Source organism: Patiria miniata, unplaced genomic scaffold (assembly GCF_015706575.1).
Source record: "Patiria miniata isolate m_02_andy unplaced genomic scaffold, ASM1570657v1 HiC_scaffold_22, whole genome shotgun sequence".
Classification (NCBI taxonomy): Eukaryota; Metazoa; Echinodermata; class Asteroidea; order Valvatida; family Asterinidae; genus Patiria; species Patiria miniata.
The window spans coordinates 14,019,086-14,042,082 of record NW_024037061.1 but is presented as its reverse complement, the minus strand read 5'-3'; the positions used below and the strand labels follow the sequence as shown (position 1 = coordinate 14,042,082).

The following is a 22,997-nucleotide window of genomic DNA, read 5'->3' as shown; positions in this document are numbered from 1 at the left end:
CGTTAATTAAGAAAGATTTATTATAGGATGAAATTTTTGCGTCGGGGTGATGTAAATCAAATTAGGTTTTGCCCTTCACCGATGTATAAACACTGTATGTTCGGTGTGTTACCTCCCGAGTGAAAGTTGGAAAAAATCACTCGGGTGGGACTCGAATCTACGACCCCCTGCTTTCTAGTGCAGATGTCTTACCACTCGACCACCCTGTATTAGCAGAGGATTTAAGTTTATTCTGTGGCCATTCCAAAAGCAGAGATCATCAGGCAAACTCGTACTCGAGAGTTAACGGCCACCGCCATCCTGAAGATGCTCCTAGGATGAAGCAGGAGAACAAGAAGAAGAAGAAGAGACCCTTGAGAGACAACGGCATCAAGACTTCCACTCCAAAGGCAAATCCCAACACCAGACACCGGGGGGATGGCAGCAGGGACATTGAGGGGGACACGGAGGAAGGAACCAGTAATGATCACCAGGCCACGATCAGAGAACTGGTGAGTTTTTCAGCCAAACATTTCAACAAAATTCAAACAAATGTGTAATTTTGGACATTTGTTATTGATTGTGGTAATTACTACCCAATTATAACATTGAACAATGAAATTTACTTAAGCGGGGTTTCAACCTGCAACCTGTTCTGTACACTACCGGTGCTCTAACAAGCTATTCTGTGTTGGTAGTCCTGAAATTTGACAATATCTTAGTTTATAGAAAACTGCCATCCAGAAAGTCATTGCACTTAATTGTATCTTTAGCTCACGTTTATGTCTCTCAGAAGTTGGCCATTGAACGTATAAATCACGTGGTTTTAGCATAATTTGACGAAGCTTGAGTTTGTGCTCATGCCATGCTCAAAGTGCTGCCAATTGTCTTTCTTGCATAGACACAGGGCTACCAGATGCTCCTGCAGGTGTTAATTTATGCTTTTCCTGATTTTTTTCCAGCTTGAAACAGAGACCAAGATGAGAAGGAAATTGGATGAATTGGAGTCGAGTTTTGAGGAAGTCTCCTCCAGAAAACAGGTCAGGAGATGACAGGAATTAATTTGAATACATAATCTATAGACAAATTATGAGTGCACGCAACCAAATTGTTACACTTCCGCATTGTTTGTGGTATAGGATGCATTAGACGATCTGAAGACACTACGCGAGGCGGTCCATCGTAACAAGCGAGACATCCAGAATGCTGAGGAGATTGCCAGAGAGAACATGGAGAGAGCTGATGGTCTCAGGTAAGATTTTCAGATATTAGATAATGGGCAACAATTCTTCAAGGATTCTTTAAATTTCTCTAGGGATTCTACAAACCCCCAATGAAGAGAGATGGTGTAGGAAGAGCAAGTCTGTAATGTAAAAGTTGTCTCGGATCTGAAAATGTGTTCAGGATGGAGAGTACATGTAACTGTCCTGAAAGCTTCGAAATATATAAGTCATTAATAAGCAGGCATGAGATATGTCTGGATGCTTCCTGACTACAGGATTTTTTTGTCACAATATTTCCCAATTCCAGGAATCTTCTGATTTTGGGATTTTTAAAAATCCCTTTTGTAATTTGGAATTCATGAGGTCGTACTGTTAAGGTATTTTTACCTATAACGGTTTTAAAACAAACAAAAGAAATGGGTTATAATTTTAAGGGGTACCTTTTGGGCAATTCTGTAAATTCGGACGTACATGTCAGTCACTTCAATGACCCGCTGTTGGAAAAGTGAATGTGTTACATCACTAATAATGCGGCGTCTCATGAGTAGAGAACCATTAAGGAGTACTAAACTAAAGGTACATATGTACCACCATCTTTAACTAGTTTGCGCTGGGATTGTTCTGACATCAACTGACGCGGGATTGTTTTTCACGAACCTCGATGCCAGACGAGTTCAGGCCGTCATCTGCAGGTAGCACACCCTGATATATCCGGCCACGCTCGCTGCGAGCGGTTCGCTGACAGATATTTCCGGCCTCGCTCCCTGCGTGTATATCCGCCATCCGTTCCGAATACCGCAAAACCTTAGCACGCATCCGACGTGAACTGGTTAATGACCTTGTACATGTTCATCATGTGGTCGGACGTTTGGTTGAATTTTACGGAATTGCCCTTTAGGCAAATACAAACATATACCATAGAACCCAACATTGCTCTGGGGCTCTTGGTGACCCTTAAACCCTCTGGCGATTTTTTCATGGATTTTTCATTTTTTTCCCCAGCCTAACCTCTGAATAAAGCACCCTATTGATTCCTCGTACAAATATCCACCCATGGGCAAAAGTGCAAAACATCACTCTCAGTTTTTGAATTTTAATCCAATCAATTACAAGTTATTGCATGTCACATCGCAAATCAAATACCATTCTGAATCACAAGTATCATAAAGAATGCAAAACAACAAAGGAGTGATGTTATCATGGCTCGTTTAGTAAGCTTTTGGCTTGAATTGAGTCTGGATGCCCTATGATTGATCGGTAATTGACTTGTGACGGCTCATTACAACTCTATCTAATGATCAAGGCTTTATGCTTTTATGCAGAAATTCACTGCCAAGTTTCTACATAGGTGTCCTTAGAGATGATTGGCCTTGAACATGTTATGGATGTTTAATGCTTGAACAGAAGATAGCACTTTGTTTGTGAGTTGTGAGAGTTCCATGTGCAGGACACAGTAAGTGCATTCACACACTGGTTCAAGCGCATATGGCAAGAAGTACTCACAATCAATCTTCTTTGCATGAGTACCGAGAGCACAGCGGCAGTGCATTGAAGGGAACAGACACATGTACAAACGTTCAGAAGACGAAACTGTCAAAATGCTTTGAAATATATCCTACTTGATTGTTAGTATCAAGCATCCTGTGAAATCTTTGTGCCTAGTATGCTGTCATTTTTTAGGAAAGAGGAATTACCGTCATTTTCCAGCTATGATTTGGGCCAAACCTTTATGAGGAAAAGTTTTTTACAAGTTTTTTCAAAAGCTGTTTTCAATTAACCAAATTTGGTTAAGTTTGTAATCGGTTACATATCTATGAACAATAATTATTTTCCCAGGTGACAAAGTGGGGATCATACCACAAGAGAGTGCAAGTCAAAATGTGTTAATAAACATTTTGGAAGGGAGGGTTTTCTTGGAAACCAATTGTTTTGTTTCAAGAAAAATGTAGATGCTTGTGCATAGTTTTCTCAAAAGTATATCTAGTGAGCTGAAATTGTGTTGCTTTTTTTGCTAATGACCTGCTTCAGAGTTATTCTATTGTTCCTTGAATCGGCAGAATTTTTTTTTTGCAAATGGTATCCATTACTTTAATAAAGAGCCCAATATAATTTCCTCTTTGTTAGTTGTGCATGTAATCTATATCTGTATCTTTTCTGAGGTGGTGCGCACCAGGCTCGCGCGAGTCGCGCTCAGGTAGTATGCACGCACTCAGGGCTCTTTATAGAGTTAACAAAATGCGCACCCATGTTGTCTTTAAGAATCCATGCGGTGTGGGCGCGGACGTGGTACCACCTCAAAAATGCTTCTAAGTTTGTTGGCCCGATTAGTCTACCAGGTGTATATCAACTATACAGTATCCCATAAAATTCCACCTCCTAGGTCAGAGTTGATGGTCTTGGAGTACCAGCGTGATCAAGCCAGGAGGGATCTTGAAGATTTGACCCAATCACTTGGATCCTTCAAGCAGTCCCACAGACACGGAGTGTCGGAAGAAGAGAATGCTGGCACGGGCAATAACCTTCTTGGACTATCTCCAAAAGAGGTACAGGTCACAGATCCAAATCTCATTCATGTCCAATTATTTTGTTCAGAAGAGAGGTTTCACACCCTAACCGAAACGTATAGCTGTCTACACGTATGACCGTTATTGACCATTCCATCTGCATACATGTAGCTATAGGAACCAAGCAGTTATCCAAAATGGCAGCCTCTGATGAAAACCTTGTATCGGCAGCTATTCTTGCTTTGAAACACAGACAAATGACACTTATATGTTCAGCAATTAATCATCTTTCAATAAAATCATACATGATTAGATATCTTATAAGAAAAGAGGGTGAAAATTGACAATTTACTATGTGTTTCTCACAGACCTGAAACCATGATATATCCGTGCTGTGTGCATGCGCAGCGAATAGCATAGCAAGTTGCGTATATGATGACCTATCCGGCACACTAAACGTCTCCAGATCATATTGCGAATCCTTTCTATTATTAGACATTCAAGCATTATCATGTTGATTTCAGTTTGGGACAGCTGTGGTCAAATTGGCTTTTGGTGACAAGCAACTGTGCACATGCACAACTTTCTCGGTGCAGCTTTTTGTCCTGATACTTGTCTGTTGTTAAAATCCCAACCGGCTTGGGTTGATTGGGTTTACAATTTGCTGATTTCTCTCGAAAATTCAAAAATATTTCTCTCATTGCCCCCTTCATGATATGTTTTGCAGGTAATCGCAGTGATCAAGGAGAGAGATGAATTGAAGACAAGGTTACGTAACGGCGAGGGAGACCTGTCTCCGATTGAGAGGTCGGAACTGGAGAGACAACTCAACTACACCAAGCAGGAGCTGTTCAACGGACAGAAGTCATCCCGGGAAAAGCTGGAATCTCTGGAAGAGGTGAAACTGATGCGAATGTGACTGTACATGGGGCTGTACGTCAGAGCCATAAAAGACATGCATTTACACACTAGATTCACACACGTGTCCCAAGTTTATCTTCAAGTTTCAAATTTAAGCTGTCGGATTCAGAAAAGTTTGTCAATCTGTCACTTAATATGAGCCATTTGAGAACTTTTTGAACTACTTAAATTGTTACATGTAAATAAGTCCGTCATCTTTCTCCTTATCAGGAGTTGGATGAAAGCCGCCACAGGATGGACGAACTGCTGGTAGAGAAGACTAACCTAGCGGAGAAGGTGCAAGAACTACTGGCTCTGGTAGGATCCGAGCAGAGCAATGAAATGCACTCGCATTTAGAGGTAAGAAAAACAGCCAATTCCACTACTCATTTGTAATTTTAATAAGTACATTTGTAAGTCTTCTACGTTAAAATAGTGAGTTATAAGCGTGCGGTATATTATTGTATTATTTTTACATAATGAAGAATATTACATACTGGTATTTGTTATGTGATGTGTAAGACCTGTAGACGTCAGCATGCATTGGAGAGTGCGTATTTCCCCCTCAATACAACAAACTATAATGCTACAATTTTGGACAGGAATCTTGTACTTTTGTTAAAAATTGATCTTTTTTGACTGAAAAAATTTAAATCAAAAATGAAGAAAATGTCCATGTACAAGATTCCAACCCTGAACCTCTAAAATACGAGTCTTCTGCACTTCCGCTAAATAACACAAGCATGTTTAAACACAATTTGTTTTCTTTTGTGCCCGATATATGTTTGGCATCCTGGAAAAATGAGACGGAACTGGGCAGAGGTCGAAATGAGGGTTTGCGGGTATTAGGATAGAGCATAAAATCTCCTTACAGTATTGTTTGTTGCACTTCAGTTGGACATTCCGTTGACAAGTTATGGCTGTTTCAAGTTTGCATTCATCGCCATGTCAAAAAAGTGAAATACATGTACAAAGAAAAAGGTCTTTAAAGTTTCAAGTTTATAGTTGTGAAAATGAAAGAAAAAACTCTTTCATTCCACGATTTTGATACTAAAATATGTGTAACAAACATATCAAAGATAACAAATATCAGTAAATCTGAAAATCGAAAAAATAATCACCTCCATTCAGGTTTTTTTTTTTTTTTTTTTTTTTTTTTTCATTTCGTGCCATTTCGTTCCGTCTCATTTTGCCAAAATGCTTCATTATACTGTGGCATATTCAATATTCCTGGTATGTTGTAGCGTGACAGTTTGACGTACAAGCCTTGCTTATTAACGACATTGGGTTGTCGGATTTGTTTAACAGACTGCCTACTTTGAATAAAATAAGCAGCCCTTACATGTAAATGTGCATCCACATCAAATAATGTTAGAAACGCTGCTCCATAAAAAATCGCGGTACCCGTAGTCTCTGCTCAGGCTTCAAATCACTTCCCTCCCTAACTCAATAACAGTCGTTTAATTTGATTTGATTCCAATCATGGCACTCAGGAATTTCTCCGCAAATTGCCCGTAGGGACGTCTCTAAGCCACTGAAAAGATCAAAGCATTCAAGCAGGATATGTCCGAGGAAATGTTATTGAAGGAATGATTTGAGCCGTTAGTGTGAAGTGTAAGGAACTTTTATTCAAAAGTACAAGTTCATGCAGTTACCTGATCTGTCCTTTTCTTGCCATTTTCTTATTATTAAAGGCAACCTTGGACCTTTTGTCTTGGTAGTTCCTGCTGGCAGTTCCATCTTTTGGCTAAATTTAAAGTTCTAGATACCTAACGCTCTGTGGATAATTCTTCCTATTTTCTTTAATTACTTTGGCAATCATGTAAACCACTGTTGGCAATACGCAGTTAGAAAAGACATTTGTAAATAAGCTGTGATGTCTAATAAAAAAAGGCTCCAAGAACAGTTAAATAAGCCAAATTTGATTGTAAAGTCAATGCCATTTGGACTTGCGGACTTCACATGAATGCGAAGTGAATGTAACGTCAGAAAAACAATTGCTTTGAACTTCGTCAGAGTTGATATGTGTTCAGCTTGTGTGAATTGGCAGCGCGCCTACTTGTTGTGACGTCACAAATTTGCGTTCGCTTTTGCGCCGAGTATGAGCTGGCCTTTACATAGAACGTGGGGTTACACCAAAGTCATGGTTTCCGGCCAAACGCCGTAATGTCTCACTGGATTCATGTACATATTTCAAAATTAAAAGTGACATCATAAAATTGACTGTCTCTACTAACTTTGTCAAGCAGGTAACTTTAGTCATCACGTGAAGCTGTTGCAGTCAATTTAAAAAAAAAAAGAAACAGATATCTTAAGGGCAATTTATACTTTAGTCAAGTGTGAATGTGAAGCGTATTGATGCTAAGAAACGTTTGTTGTTTCATATATTTTTTTCAGGAAAGAAACCAGCTTCTTGAGCAGCTGAGCAGCAAGCTCCAGAAGGAGCTGGACCCACTTCGCCACCAGGCCCATGAGCGGGACCAGCGGCTCCAGTCCCTGACAGCCACAGCCTCGGAGAAGGACGCATTGAACAGCGCCCTCAGGGACAAGATGGTGGAGATGCAGCGGGAGGCCGAGGAGGATCGCAGGGAGGCGGAGAGGAGGATCAAGGAGGCAGAGGGGAAGGTGCGGAACGCGGATGTTGCTAAGGAGCTTGCCTTGGTGGAGTTGAGGGAGACACTACTCAGGGAGAAGGAGGAGGAGATGGCACAAGTAAGTGGTCCCTCAGGTGGAAAGAGTGATTGGATGGCAACAATGGAGGTCATTGGGTGCTTTCACTTACATGACATGCATGATGGTGTGCTGTCTCAGGCATTGTATTTATTCCATAATGAATCCATTAATCCATACCGCACCGGTTTGAGGCGTTATAGACCAGTCCGTGCACGCTATCAATTTTATCACGAAGATCCCCTTCAATGGCGAACGTGTTGTGCGCTCGTGGGATAACTCAATATACCACCGCGCTCGTGCTCAGTAGGTACGCATGCACTCAATGTGCCTTCGACCAATAGGATTACCAACTGTGCATGCACCTTGACGTAACGTGAGCGACATGCATGCGAGCGTGGTTCCACAGTGTCCACCTCAGTATTGCTGCTAATTTTGTTAGCTGAATTAGTTTTGGTTTTTAAGCTTTCAGCTTAAAATTCAATCGTATTTTGTTCTGCTTAGTAGTTCCACGAAAACAAGGCCACAGTTTTCCGGTTTAATCCTTTTGATTTTAATTATATTTTGCCCCATGTTTTATTTCCCTTACAGCTCAAATTGAGTCTTGAAAAGGAAAAAAAGGAAGCACTCACTGCGCTGGATGAGAAGACCTCAGAGATGATGATGATTACTCAGCGCTCTTTAACAGTGAGTTTTAATTTGTGTTGCTTCCTTTAATAATTCTGTATTTTTTCCCCTTTTTTTGGGGGGGGGGACTGAGAAGTTTTCATGTGATACTTCTGCAAGCTGTGAAACATTAACAAACAAACATTTAAAAATTCTTCAGAAAGCATTCTGTGCTACGTTGAAATAAATTTGGGGTGAACTTTTAGCACAACTTATCTCCCAGCAACATATTTCTTTAGATCATTGTGTTTTTGAGTAATTTCTTAGCAAAATTTATGTACAAATGCAATAACGTCATCGCGCTTCCTCCCCCTGCAGGAGAAAGAAGAAGACCTGAAAGCAGTCAAGTTGCAGCTTGTGCAACACACGGAGGAAGCCAACAAGATGGAACAACAACTCAGGGAACAAGCAGAAGAGCAGGTGTGATTTGCTGAAGAAGTTTGTGATTTAGTGGGGAAATGTTCAACAGCAGAATAATAAACAGAGAAAACCACGGGAAATATTTGACAAACCGACGTACATTACAACCTACTAGGGCTGTGCCGAATATACCAAATATTTGAGTATTCAACTTTCCACTTAATATCTGAATAGCATTTTTTCGATTCAAGTATTCAAAAAATGTGAGCTGTGTTGAAAAGATGATACAAAATGTCCATGATATGTTATTTGTAAAAGTTGCATGGCTTTTTTTTGTCAAATGGCAGACTTTTGTCGAAAGCCATGTAACTCCATTCCATCTTTAGATTTGTAAAGCATCAGCCATTCCACTATGAAAAATTATATCAATCCATACATGATGTTCTTTATATTATTTTATTAAGCTCTTTGTCCATTTTTGACCTGATCAACGGCTAGCATTTGTCAAATGTCTCAAATATTCAATCAAGTTTAAAAATGCACGGCACTAAAACTGACTTATATTAAACTTGGCGGAGCCAGCAAATATCTTCGTTCCAGGTCACTTCGTCAATTTTTTGGCTTTGTCAACCAAATATCAAGAGCCAAGCTCAGTGTCCTAGGCTCAAACCCATGACACGAGCAATTAAAGTCACCAGCTAAGTGGCAGAATGTGCCAGCGAAAGTGTTAAATTGCATTTATTGAAGTTGGCAGAGCGTTTCTGCTGTGTGTAGTAAATTACTCTTGTACATGTAGACTATGCGTTTCACGCCAAATAAGTACTGCATTTTGAATAAACAGCAGCAGCCAGAAAAGTACAATTTCATTAAACACATGGGTGAGTGGGAAAGAAAAGTGCAACCCTATTCTGAAGTGCGATTTTTTTTTTGTCTGCTAGGGCTGTGCCGAATATGCTGACTGTCCAATTGTTTCGATAATCAACAGAATACCCAAATAGCATTTTACCAAATAGAATATTTGAAATACGTGATAACCAAAAATGTCCACGATGCAATGTTATTTGTATAAGTTAACAATTTTGTTCTTCAAATGCCACAATTTTGTGGGCATCCACTTTACAGGCAAGGTTTTAGAGCTTCTATGAAGAATATTAGCCCTAATTTGCATCTTTGAAATCTGTCAAATATCAGCTACATGTAATAGCACTTACAGATAAATGCATAGTCATGAATAGTTTTTACCTCAATGTGTTGAATTTTTGATCATTCGATCAAATCCAAATTCCAATAATTTTGTTCGGACTATCCTTGAAATCACAGTTTACAATTGCATTTTAACCCCAGATCAAGGCAGCGGTGGACAAGGAGCGACAGGACAGGGAGGAGGAATACTCCAGGAGACGGAGGGAGGAGAACGTGGAGAAGGAGCTGGAGGTTGCCAAGGAGACGTCACGGTTACAAGGAGAGCTGCTCGTTACTAGGCAGAGGTTGGAGCACCAGCAGACCACCGTCGGAGTCCTGAAAGAGGTGGGTGCATTAAGGGGGAAAAAATACTTTGGAACAGTATCAAGCAAAGCAACAAAACCCCAGCCGTCTGTTGGTCAATTCAAACGATCTCACAAACGAGCTCTTATCTCTCATTATGTGACATAGTTTCTTTCTCATCTTTACTCTCATATTTTTCTTTCTTTAACAGTTTATGTTTGGAATTGATTGTTTATCTTAAGTTACACCACCTTCTTTCATTTTCGGAATCCATTTTCGTGTTTCGTCACTCCTAGTATATCTGTCTGTCTGGTTTTTGGTCTTGTCCTAGTCATCCTGTTTTGTGTTTTGTCCGTTGTACATGTTTAAAATAATAATTGTTAATGTTCTTACATTAAAAGGCATTTCTATACAAGCCTCGTCTTCTTGAAAGTGCCTTCATCTTGTTTATATTATACAATTAGTATTTATCTATTTATTTCCATATGTATTTATCTGCTGTCTTTTTGTGACATTCAGTTAGCATTACATTAAGTGCTGACATAATTGTATTATTCTAGTGTCATTATTACTGTTGAAGGTATGGAAATAAATGTTCTGTTGAGTTGAATTGAATTGAATTGAATTGAATGCTGAATATAGTTTCACTACACGCTTGCTGACAGTGTCAATTTGGGTGGTAGGCCAATGCCAGAGCTTAACAACTGCCTGTGCATGTATCCTACCACTTTCAACGTTTTAAAAACGCTTTTATTGCAGGGCAAATTGCTAAGGATATTGAAAGAAGAACCAATGAGCTACAAGTTTTTGAGATGATACTTTTCCCATCTTCCTTTGTTTGATATTTTTGATTTGTATTATCAGGGGTGTAAAATCTCAGCTTTAAAGCTGATTGCAGCTTTTTTCCCTCACTTGCTGTGTACAAAAGTAAAGGAGTTTTCCAAAGTTCAGCTTTTTTACACCTTTTTCAGCTGTTTTCAGCTATTTTTATCAGTGGTCACTCACACCCCTGATTATTTAAGTAAACAAAATATACTTAAACCGTTTTTTTTTTTTTTTAATTGTGCTGCTAGTGTCTATGAGATTGATTTTTTTATTGACTTTTTTGTTAATAAACTATTCATCTACCTAACCTACCTTTTTTTTTTTCATGTACAAATCTTTGAATGTCTGGCATTTCTTTTATATCTAATCTATATTCATTGAAACACGTTATTTTTAATAATTTTATATTTAAAAAAAGTACTTACGATGGTCACCATAAGGATGAATTGGCTGTTTTGATAGATGAGATGATAGCAATTAAAAATATGGTGTTTTGTTTTGTTTGTTTTTTTGGTCTTCGGTGATCAATTACATTTTTTTAGTATAAGATTTATTCCTTATATTTCCCTGAAGGAGTTGGATAAATTACGGGAGGAGAATCTGGCGGCAGGTCGTGAGAAGGTGGAGGCAGTATCTGAGGCCAGGGAGAAAGCTAGGGAGGATATCCAGAGGGAGTTAGATCAACTCAGGGAACAGCTTGCCAAGGTAACGATATTACATTATATGTATTTCCGTATTAATCGTAATGTGTAATGTGAAAACATGAAATACGGCAGTGAGCCGATGTATATTGTTTGTGTAGTATTTAAATCATAAGTTCATTGCCCGTTTGACAAAAATTGGTAATTTTACTCCAATTTTACTCAGATTTACTCAAATTTGCTCAGTTGCAAAAGACAATTATCTCACATGCTTATTCATCCTTTTCTGTACCAGTTTGAATTGTTTGTTGGCAATTGTGCAGAACATTTAAAACCTCGCAACTCTTTTGTTTGCTTTGACTGAAATTGCCCAATAGCAAAATAGCAAATATGTATGCTTGCTTGTAAAGATATAATACAAGTGCTGTGGCCCCGTGGTTAAGGGCATTGATTTCGTGGTCTGCGGGTAATTCTGCGGGTTGTGGGTTCGAGTCCAGCCTGATGGGGCTATATATGGTGCGTGTGCCCTTGGGCAAAGCACTTTGTCACTCATTGCTTCTCTCCACCCAGGAGTAAATGGGTACCTGTGAGGGCAGAGATGGTTATTGTGAATGAAGTAGCTTCCTTGCACCTAACAGGCTGCATGAAGATGTATACTCCCCAGGGAGCTGAGATGGTATTTGGAATGTTTCATTGGCCCACTGATCAGGGGTAATAATAATGTAAAGCGCTTTGATCTTTAAGCGCTTTATAAGAACCCGTTATTATTATTTTTATTGTTTATTAACAAAGAAATTGGAAATCATTTGCTACTAAGAATCTGTGCTTGTGTTCAACAGAAATCAGTGTGCATTTATAGTTGACTGTTCCAGGGTTACTCATGTACATGTACTTTAATGTGGGTAGAGCTTGAATTATAATTGTCCAAGTTTTTATTGAAAAGCGAAATTTACTTTCTGAATAAGTTAAAACATACTTTTTATACTTTTATGTTCGGAATGGAATTTTGTTGACAAGACTAGATGTTTGCACAAGGCACACAAACGTTAAAAGGAAAAAAGTCTGATGGCCATTTATCACAACTTCAACTGACCCTATAGCACTCTGCACTGATCCAAACTGCTGCAAATGACCCTTGTAGTTCCAAGGTGACAAGAAACTGGTCGTTATTTATCGTTGGCTTTCAGCGCTAAACCTTAGCGTTGAATCTTAAATCCTCCTCTATTAATGTGATTTTGCACACACACTAGGGAGTTAGGATTAATGGCATGTACGTAGGAACGTTTGAAATTACCTGGAAACGTACCTTTCGATTTAAAAATGAGAAAATCTTTTCTCTAAGTGAAGACAGGACTGACGCCAAATACCCTGTGAAATTATTCTACCTGAAATGGTTATCATTAAATAAAAATCATTGGAGATTGTTTAAGAAATTGTGACAGTGGGAACATCTTTTTACATGCATTAGCAACGAGCATGCATCTTTAATTTAATTTGTTTAGCTTTATTTCATGTACAGTGAGATTTCTTTAAGCAGATTGGCTGTTATACAAGTGCTCATGTTGGCTTTTCAAGCCTGCTGTACAGCAATATTTCTTTCACTTGGTACTCAGCACTGTCAATATCAGCATTTGCAATAATCGATATTTTAGAAATCCACTTGAGAATATTTGAAATACTGATTGTTCCATGTAAAAGTTAAATACCATAAAGATGACTCTAAAAATAAATAAATTAAAAAAAAATTAGTCACAATTTTGTACAGCTTTTTCTAGAGCATATTGCTCAAATTATTAAAAACAATTCTTAGCACTGAGAGTTTGTTTAGAACAGGCAGTTTCTTTGAGGTTTTACATTGGGGAAACTGCAAATTCCAGCAAACGCAGAGCAAAAAGCAACGCCGCTTGGCTTTCACAATGTTTTTATTTTGAGTCACAAGCACAATTTGGCACCAAGTTTTATTTTATCATACAGCAAACGTTGAACACAAAGTAAAAGCACAAACGAGAGATTTATTTTGACAATAATCTGACGCATTTTCGAGTTTTCGATATCATTCCTCAATTTTGAACATTTTGATATTTCAATAATAAAAAAAATTGCTAGCGGCGATATCGATATCAAAATAATATTGAATAATCAAGTAATATTGATATATCGATGGTGCTCACTTAGTACACATCAACCTTTAACAGTTACCAAGTTTCAAAAGTCAAAGCCATCATGTGGTCTTTATTTTTATGGCCTACGTGGTCTGCTGAAATAACATTTATATTTATTGCTGCTTATTTTTATAGTCGTCTGCTTAAATGAGATTTATGGTAATCCCAGGAACTTGATACTGCTTTGTTGGCCGGCTGCCAAGTGTTACCAAAAAGGGGTCTACGACTATGTCAAGTGCCTACTCAATGCAAACAGATGGGTTGACTTGCCAGGGGTCAAAATGATTGGCCGACGACGCAAACACAGCCTTATTTGCATAAACCACACCGGATGGAGTGATGACAGTTCATTTTAAAGTTTGTTCTGGCACTCAAGTGACGCCAAAGTCTGTTCCAGTGTTTGTATTTGGTGTGCAATGATGGGGTTTGGATCTTTTGGCGTCCATTGACATTGAATTGGCGCAATCGTTGAACAAATTGTGATAAATGTTGATATGATTGAGTCGGTAGTGCAGCGCGGGCTTCCTGTGCAGCTTGCAATGTCAACAGCACATCAGATAGTTGATTGGACGAAATCTCCCAGATCAGAAGCCATCATATTCATCGAAATATGTTATGCAGTTATGAATTCTGTGGATCGAACATTGTAGTAGTTTCTCTGAATGTAATCTTCAAGCTGGTTGAGTTTATTTGGAGCTGAATAATCCTGAAACAATTGTACTGCCTTCCTGTCAACTTGCGTCGTGTCAAATCTGATTTTTAACCAAGTCAGCGTCTTGGACGAGAATTTTGTGGCTACATTTTGTCAGTCATCTGCATGTTTTCAAACGTCACTGCTAATAGATTTTGAGCAATCTAAATCGTGGTTGTCTCCATCTTGCTGCGGACTTTGAAATACGGGGAATCAGTCATTCATCATTCATACAACCTGCCAAGATTTGATGTGAGATTTTGCAGCAGTACATGCCTACCAACTTTCTCTGTGGCGCGACATGTTTCTGTTCTAATCTTCACGTTCATCTGGTGAATCTGTTTTAAGTACTTGTACTGTGGATCCACTGATTTGGTTGTCATCAGATAAACTCTTCAAATTGCAGGCTACATGGCATCTGACTAGTGCAAGTTGGAAACATTGACAGAATGGGGAACTGCCAACATAAAGCTGGATAGCTCAGTTGGTAGAGCACTGGAACAGTAATCCGGAGGTTGCAGGTTCAAACCCTGCTCCAGTCAATATCTTTGTAAAAGTAAAAATAATTCGAACAAATTCTCACAGATTCTCACTGGTAATAATTGTCATGAGCTGCTTCATTTCATTGCGAATATTTACAATGAAAAATAAATCAGCTGCATGCGTGATCATCTGGGAATTTTATGAGTGAAATTCATTCAGAAATTGGAAAAATGTCTACAGTATGAATGTTCATCATTCTTCTATGCTTATATGCAACAATTACAATTATGTGAACTTGAATTGGACAGCAATTGGCAAACGTGGAAATGAACTGTTTGAAGTCCAACAGATTTCATGCACTGTGTGCTGAATTTTAGGTACTTGGACAAAGTGTGATAAATGTGAGCAAGAACACTGCCAGACAGAGCAGACTACATACGCTTTCTCTACCAGTTCACAGCTGTTCGTAACAGGACACCAGGGAGCGCGTTCAGTTTACGAGACATAATGAGTATGCGCATAATGTCCTTGACAATGCGTGGGGTGAACGATCTTTCTATGGATGAACCAGTTAAAAGTGATCACGAGCACCAAAATGAAAGCTTTCAATGTGAAGATTACCTGAATGACTGAAGACCACCATATTATGGATGATGGATCATGATGGATAATTATCCCGTCATTTCCCTAAAATTGATTTAGCTAGGGAAAAAAGTGCACAACTGGTTGCCATGGAGACTTACCCATGCCTGGATAGAGCGGGTAGTAGTGACAGTGATATCAGTTCCTGTATCGATAAACGATTCCATGGTGCTCCCACGCATGTTCCGTACGTGGAGAGTCTTTCCCTGTTGAGATTCACGATTAAAGTGTTGAAAGTAAGCAGTGGAGAAATGCTCAACATTAATTTATCTTTAGTAATATAGATATTCTTTCAGGTGATTTCAATTAATGGAATAGTATGTAGAGATGGGTTTTTTCAGATCTCGAATGAAACAAACATAACTCTGACCATGACAAGATTTTAGATGTAGAAATGCTTTTTAAGGTTGCAAAATGTGCCCAGAATATTGAATTTCTAGAAATTGTTAGATTTTTATTACCATTCTTCCTCAGGTCCTTCTTAATCATAATTGTCAACAAAATTGCAGATTACAAAATCCTTTCCCAAATGTTAGTTTTATTTTGACCAATGTAGGATTATAGATACAACATTCATTAATATGCATGAAGCTGATGATATGTTTGGAACAAATTGCCATTCAGTTGGTAAGTGGCGTTGCATTTTGCTAAATTCATTGCAAAAAGTATTTTTTGCAATAACTACGTGTATACACACCTGGAAACTTTTAAATCTCTTAATTGTCCATATATTGAATTTGAGTTCATTTGCCTATTTTTCCATAAGAATAATTCCATATGAATTTGTCTTATTTTTTTTACCCTCAAGGAAAACCTACTGGAGGTGGACAGACTGCGCATGAAACTACGCCAGCAGGAGGAGGAGCTGACCAAATTGAGGTCAGAGGTCAAGGTTCATCAAGACCAGGAGGCCAGGTCGGCCGGGGTAACAGGAAGCAAGAGCATCCTGGCCGAGATCAACGAGGAGTGTAAGCGAACGGCGGCTGTGATTGGCTCGACCCCGATGAAGATGAACATCTCAAGGTCAGTATGGAATTAGATTGCACAAAGACCCGCAACTACCGTCATTTAAGGAAAAGCGATGAATTGAATTAAAATCAATTCAAGCAGTAAAAACAAACAGGAACAGCCATCAAAGTGGTAGTTTCGATGTGTCTTGCTTTTGATGGGTTTAGTGAAATTGGTCTTAGGATGCGTCTTAATAGCTAAGATCGATCCAAGAGCGATAAGACGAGTTTTTTATGAAATCAATCCCTGGTTGTGTATCTTGCCCAGAATTCAAAAGTGCACATGCATTAGTACTCGGAAGCCTAAAGAATCCGGGACAGATCGAGAGAGGGATGATGGAGAAATTCGCAGTTAAGAGTTGGAAGGATGAATTGCCACGGGAAAACCAGCTTGGAAGATGAGGAAAGGATTTCAACGTATAATCTCCCAGTTACACTATAACACACTCACTTTTTTATGCAGCTTGAATTTTTTTTAAATTTTTTTCAATGAGATCAGTTACAAGCAGAGTCCATATTTTGCATTTCTCCCACCACACAGTATCAGGGGCAGCAAATCACTCAACGGAACCCTGTCACCCAAGAGCCCCCTCCACAGCACGCCTGACTCCACCCACGGCCCCGGGCGCACCCAGGTCATGGCTGCCCTGACCAATCTAAGAATCAGCAACGAAGAGCTTCGGAACTTCGTGCAGACACTCAAGACTGACCTGGAAAGACAGAAGAGGGCGCTGTCCAAAGCGCAGAAAGAAAAGGTATAAAAAGTGGTTAACACGTCGTGTGAATGCGAATGCGTAAGGAATTTGACGTCATGAAAAGTTCATGGAGAAATTTGCTTGAGTCGAAATTTATTCAGTTTCCCTTCTACACTGAGTTGTGGCTAGGACTTGTTTAATTCTTTCTCTGTTCTTGCTAGTTAGTAGTCAACACCTTTGAGTGGCCTTGGCCTTGTGTTTCGGCGATGCCGGTAAAAAAAAAGTATAGTACATGCTGCGATGCCATGAATTCACATTTGCATTCATCTCCATGCGGAGAATGAACCGGCCTTAAGAGTGTTAGTTATACATTGAACCATTCGATTTATCAGTTGATAGGTTGTTTTAGAAGTAAATGAAAATTAAATTTTGTCTGGTTATTTTAGGATGAAGAGGTAAAGAAGGTAGCAAATACCATTGAAAAGAAGTCTGGAGACATGGATACAATGAGAGACAGGCTAATACAGGTGATAAACGTCTATATACAAAGAAAATGAATTAGCGGCCGCAAATTATGGGCAAGAGTGAAAAAGAAACTATCTGGAGATATTGTAAAATTAAATTCCCATTTTTTTTATCTAAAGTTTCTTAGTTCTTTTAATTCTCTTAGTTCAGAGAGCATTTTCCTATCGTGCACACCATACAAAGTGTTAGATCTTGCTAAGATGTTTGTATGAATGTAAAAAGTAGATATCAAGCAAAGAGAACATCTTGTCATTTATCTGTCGATAACATTTTGTACTCTCTTTCTTGTCCCAAGGACCATCTTTCTCAGGTAGAAGAGCTCCAACAGCAGATATCACGGCAACGGACTACTGATTCTGCTCTGCAGCAGCGTCTCCTAGACAAGGACTCTGAGCTGAGGGAGATACAGCAGAGCATGACCCAGTGGAAGGAGGAGACGGCACTCAAGATGGCCAAGAAGTTTGAGGAGGAACTCGGCAAGGAATTAGAGATGTAAGTTCAGTCTGGGTCCATTTTCTTAGAACAAATGCCTTACTGTTTTTTAACCCCAAAAATTCAATGAAGAACCTTTCACAAGCAAATGTGTACAATCTGAGCACACTGTCACATCTGTCACAGAGGCCCCCTTTAATGGCAAAAGCATTGTGCTAACTATTGTTCAGATAATCCATCACGGGGCAATTGCTTTGTACAATAGTGTGCACAATGGTTTCTCCATTGAGGGGGCCTCGTGAGTGTACAGTGATCACGTACCTGGATTTGTCTATACCCATTGGTTACGTCTGCCTAATCACTTAGCAAACTGTGGGGCTAAGCAACAATCAGCTGAGAACCTTTCACAGACAACTGGCCAGTTACCTATTCTTGCTAAGTAGCAAGCCTATTTATGCTTAGAAAGTTTGTGTGCTGAGCAGTTTCATGAAGCTTGCCTGTGCCATTTCATAACACAAGGGATGACGGACAGACAACGAGAGCTAGCCACTCAGACTTAAACTAGGCCCAATTTCCTGGCTCTGCTAAGCAGAATCCTTAGTTAGAGGATGTACACATGGGCATAAGCCCAAATTCTTTGCTAACCTGTGAAATATGCTAACTGTAAGCACTGAATAAGGTAAGCAGAGATTTTTTACTATGCAGAGCCATAAAATTGGGCCCAGTAATGGCTTGTGCCATGTGCCGTTCGCAAGAGACTCGGACGTTAAGTACATATTTGTAACTTGAATGACAGTCTGTCATGTCATTTTTTTAAACATTTTTTTTATGACTTGGCAGTCGTCTTCAGGAAACAGGCAAGCGAGATGGGTCCTCCTACAGGGGAAGTCAGTCTGATCGGGGGTCTAGAAACTCATCGGTAAGTTCCTACAAATGTTACAGTGATCTCATTATGGTTTTTATTCTCTATAACCTGGATACTCGGGCCTTGTATAGATCCTAGAAGGCCATCAATTATATCAAGATCTGCAAAGGTCATGTTCTTTTTGGAAAGTTCCAGTTAATTGGAACAAAGTACTTTCCTTACGGCATTTTACGAACGTCAGATTGGATCACCTTCCATCATTTAATGCATCACCTATATTCCACCTTGGATTTTTTTCAGATTTCTGTAAAAAGTCACCATAAGTCAATTACAAGTCCTCCAATCTCTAATGAAGTCAAACGCTATTCAAATTAACCACTATAAAGGCATTAATTCTTTGTAATTGTTCATCCCCTATTACTTATGATCCGTGACAATAAGTCCTGACTCATGATTTGACGTGTGATTGACTTCTGAGTGACACAAACGACTCTGGGAATTTTGCAACAGGTTTTGCCTTTTCACTGGTGCGAAACAGACAAATACTTTTTTGAAAGTCATATAGAGTACCAAAGTGTGACGTCATTTAGAACCGGAAAGTGTAGCGCAAAAGAATGGAGTACACTTGCATGTCGGTTCACGGGCTGAATCACACGCTAACGTCTTTTACACACATAATTGTGCGCATGATGTATTCACTTCGGTACTCTACATGTATAGACCTTATTTTACTGCATCACATTTTGAGTGGCATTTAGCCTGTGCACTAAATGCATAGATGCGTGAAATCAGTGCACAAGTACCCCTCAGCAGTTACATAGGGAGAGTTGGGGAGACCACAGGGAGAGACATTCGAATGCATTTCTGACAGCTCACGTGAAGACACAACTAGTTTATACACACTCAGAATAAAATAACCATGCGTACTTTGCACCGTAAGTGCGCGAACCAGTGTGCGCACGTATTGTGAATCTCTCACTGGAGCCTTTGAAAAGTGGTAAACAAACGCCATCTGCTCGCGTCTACTGTTCGAGTCCACAACTTTTCACTTACTGTGATGTCACCCAAGTTGACGTAACAATTAAGTTTCAGTGATTAATTGTGACGTCTTGAAAATTTGGTCTACTGATGGTTTCCATTCACTAGGGTAATGGTAGCCCCTCCATCGTCTCATCAGCAAGCGACGCCTCCACCATCCGTCTCTTGAGGCATCTCCAGGAGAGAGTCAAGCAGCTCAGGACGGAGAACATGACCCTGAGAAGGAGCAGCAGTCGAGGGCCGTTTGAGAGCTCAGGAGAGGAGAGGGCCAGCCCGCACTCCAGCAAGAACAGTGAGGTATGATGAGAACCTGATGACAGAAAGAAAACCCAAGAACTGTAATCAAAGTTAGGCTTGGGCGACATTTCAGTAATATCGCACAGTTACAAAATAGTTTTTTTATACTGAGCAATACGAATGATGTTGTCAAAATGCTGAATACAAGCCTACTAATTAAAGTATGGAATTTCATTGCGTTGATTTTCAAAACACAAGGTTACAGAATTAAACAATTTGTACAGATCTGAACTGTATGGATAATTGTTGAAATTCCTTGTGGTCATGGTATCTAGATAATGTGAAAATTGTGCTTACTAGTCATCCAACAGGGCCTTGAAAGTTCTGCTGATGCTGCCTGTTTGCGATTTTCCTAACAGCATGTGTCTAATTGTATTTTATCATGGTAGTCGATCCGCCCAGAAAAATGGCTGATAATACCAAATAGCGCAATATTTCTATTCTGCAACAGTATACTATTGACTCTAAAATGCCACAACTGAACAAGTCTACTGAAAGAAAGCTTGCAGTAGCACCAGCAAGAAATCTCTTTTATGTGTTTGTGTGGCTGTTAAAAGAGGTGGGGAATCTCAACATTTCAGATAGTATACGCCCTGCCCATCACCAGGAAACACAGGCTGTCTGGAAGTCTGAAATGTTGAGTTCCCTGTGGCTCTTACTTCTTTTCATGCTCTGCACCACACATTTGGTGAAACTTGCTACATGTTTGAACTATAGAAAGAATGAACTTATTATTTGATAAACCAAATATAACATTTTCTCGTTTTTTCCCCTTGTGAAGAGTGAAGACAAGGACCATCTGTTGTACCAGATGCAGCAGCGAGTCAAGCTGCTGGAACGCCAGCTGCAGGTGGCCGAGGAGCGTTGCCGAGAGAATGCCGCCTCCGTCAGTGAAAAGGTGTCTGAGAATAGCCGACTGCAGGGCGCCCTCACGCAGCAAACCAAGGTGAGTCAAGCTCAAAGAATAGTGTGGGCAAAGACAGTGGCTGCTGTATGGCACATGGTTTTCATACACTCAGAGGAAAGTTAGTCGTGCATACTTCATGCCATTGGCATAGGAATCAGTGCAGGCTCACAGTTTGTTGTACATGGACAATTTGTGAGTTAACTCACAAATGGTCATGAAGTCCTATCTACTGACTGCACCTGGGGTACCAGATATAGACAGATCTTGGCACGTGATCAGTGTACACTCATGAGGCCCCCTACAATGGAGCAACACAGTGAAGGTTGGCATTGTGATACTTTATCTCATCTACTGCCATTGTGTCTGAGGTTCGACTTCCTCTCTGCGCAACTTGTTTGCTTCAAACCAAACCCATTTTTTCCCATTACCTTGGAAATTTGTCATGGGCATGCACTTCTCTTAAACTGATCAGTGTGTTGTTTTAATCATTTAGATTTTTAGCTGAAGTATATCATGACTAGAGAACAATAGTTCAGCCAAATGATTTTGTCAAGAGCTTTGTGTACTTTCTGTAAGTTTAGTGGAAAGATGTCTAAGTTTTTCTCTGGGTTTGCCACAGTCGGCAAATCTTATGTTTTTCTTGTCAGCGAAGAGGTGTTTGTACAATTGTGATGCGATCAAGCTAAATGAGTCGTTTGTCAGGAATTTTAATTTGGAGATACGGGCCAAAATAGGGCCACTTCATCACATCACTTCATCACATCTCTTGGTGTTCCGACTTCCATAATTTTTGAACTAAAGATGGTATCAGCATGGGGTTGTCACAGCAGTAATGCTGAGGTTGTACTCTTTTCAAATCTGTAATAAAAAAATTTGTGACCATGGTCGACAAACGACTCATGTAGCTTGATCGCATCATAATTGTTAATTGTTTTGTACTGTTTTATGAGCCTTGGTCTCCCATACTTTATAACTATGCCTTAATTTGGTCCAGTGTTGTACTTGAGGTCGTCACAAGTCACCAGAAGTCATCACGAGTCAACCCAAGTCATCCAGTCTAAATCAAGTTATTCAAATAAGCTTTGACAAAGACATTCGTTTGTCATTGTTCATCCACTGTAACATGTGACCTGACCTGTGGTTGATTCCATTACAGCTCTGCCTTGGTCTCAAAAACTGTTTTTTCTCTCCCCATCACCAGGAATTGATGAAGATGGAGAGGGCTTACTCCAAGCTAGCCAGTCCAGGGCGGACGCCCGTCCGGATGTGACAACCAGTCTGAAGCTTCCACAAGGCATTACATGTGAGTGACTTCGGCTGATGACCCAACTCACCCAAATATCTTAACAATTTATGGAGGTTTTGTCAGGTATTTATGCAGTATGGTGTTTCAAAATTTGGACAAAATTTGGACAACATTTGCACAGCATTTGCACATAATCATTTTTCAGGTTAGCCACTCCTTGCACATTGAACATTATAAGGGCAATTGTTTTATTTAATAAATCTGCTCACAAAATGACTCACAGGCTTATTAAAAAAAAAACTTTTTTGAAAAAATGCTACTTTCTGTTTGTGGGAACAGTTCACATGTTTCATGAGTGAATTAAAATACACAAAACCACCTTGAGGTGTTCACATGTGCTCCGTCATTATGTTTTTCCGCCCTTTTCAGAATGACAAATGTTCTGTGATTTATGTCCATTTAATATTTAATGTCATGTGAGAGTCAGTTCTAAGGATAACCAGTTTTTAATTTCAACTCAGCGTTTTGTATACGAATTCAATAAGTCGGGATGAAGATAGATTTTTAAATGCATGCAACATTGAATTGGTAATGTTATCAAAATAGTTTTAAATTGTGGGCAATTTTTTAAGTTGTTTGTTTGTTTGTTTATTGTAGGGTTTTTTTGCACATAGATATTTCATTAAAACCTGAACAAAAAGAACACTTCTGTTAACAGACGATGTACAGGGTACTTAAAATTTGATATAAAAGA

At 39.4% G+C, this 22,997-nt stretch overlaps 1 protein-coding gene and 1 non-coding gene across 2 annotated transcripts; both read left to right on the top strand.

The window, feature by feature from the left end:
- The first annotated feature begins 244 nt into the window (after positions 1-244).
- On the top strand, positions 245-22,604 carry LOC119730383 (restin homolog). Its single transcript, XM_038203249.1, has 18 exons — positions 245-491; positions 942-1,019; positions 1,119-1,231; positions 3,583-3,745; positions 4,434-4,604; positions 4,838-4,966; positions 7,004-7,318; positions 7,868-7,963; positions 8,261-8,362; positions 9,647-9,829; positions 11,186-11,317; positions 16,040-16,254; positions 16,780-16,993; positions 17,754-17,950; positions 18,731-18,809; positions 19,902-20,090; positions 20,872-21,036; positions 22,199-22,604. The coding sequence occupies exons 1-18, from the start codon at positions 318-320 to the stop codon at positions 22,265-22,267; spliced, it is 2,784 nt and encodes a 927-aa protein (XP_038059177.1). The 5' UTR covers positions 245-317; the 3' UTR covers positions 22,268-22,604.
- On the top strand, positions 14,576-14,648 carry Trnat-agu. The gene has a single exon. It is a non-coding gene; the product is annotated as a tRNA-Thr (tRNA).
- Positions 22,605-22,997: the final 393 nt, after the last annotated feature.

Excerpts from the sequence above, each read along its gene's own strand:
- LOC119730383 (XM_038203249.1), top strand. The coding sequence starts at position 318 with ATGAAGCAGGAGAACAAGAAGAAGAAGAAGAGACCCTTGAGAGACAAC. Across the intron at positions 1,020-1,118 it reads AAGTCTCCTCCAGAAAACAG|GATGCATTAGACGATCTGAA; the intron begins GTCAGGAGATGA and ends TTTGTGGTATAG. Across the intron at positions 8,363-9,646 it reads GGGAACAAGCAGAAGAGCAG|ATCAAGGCAGCGGTGGACAA; the intron begins GTGTGATTTGCT and ends TTTTAACCCCAG.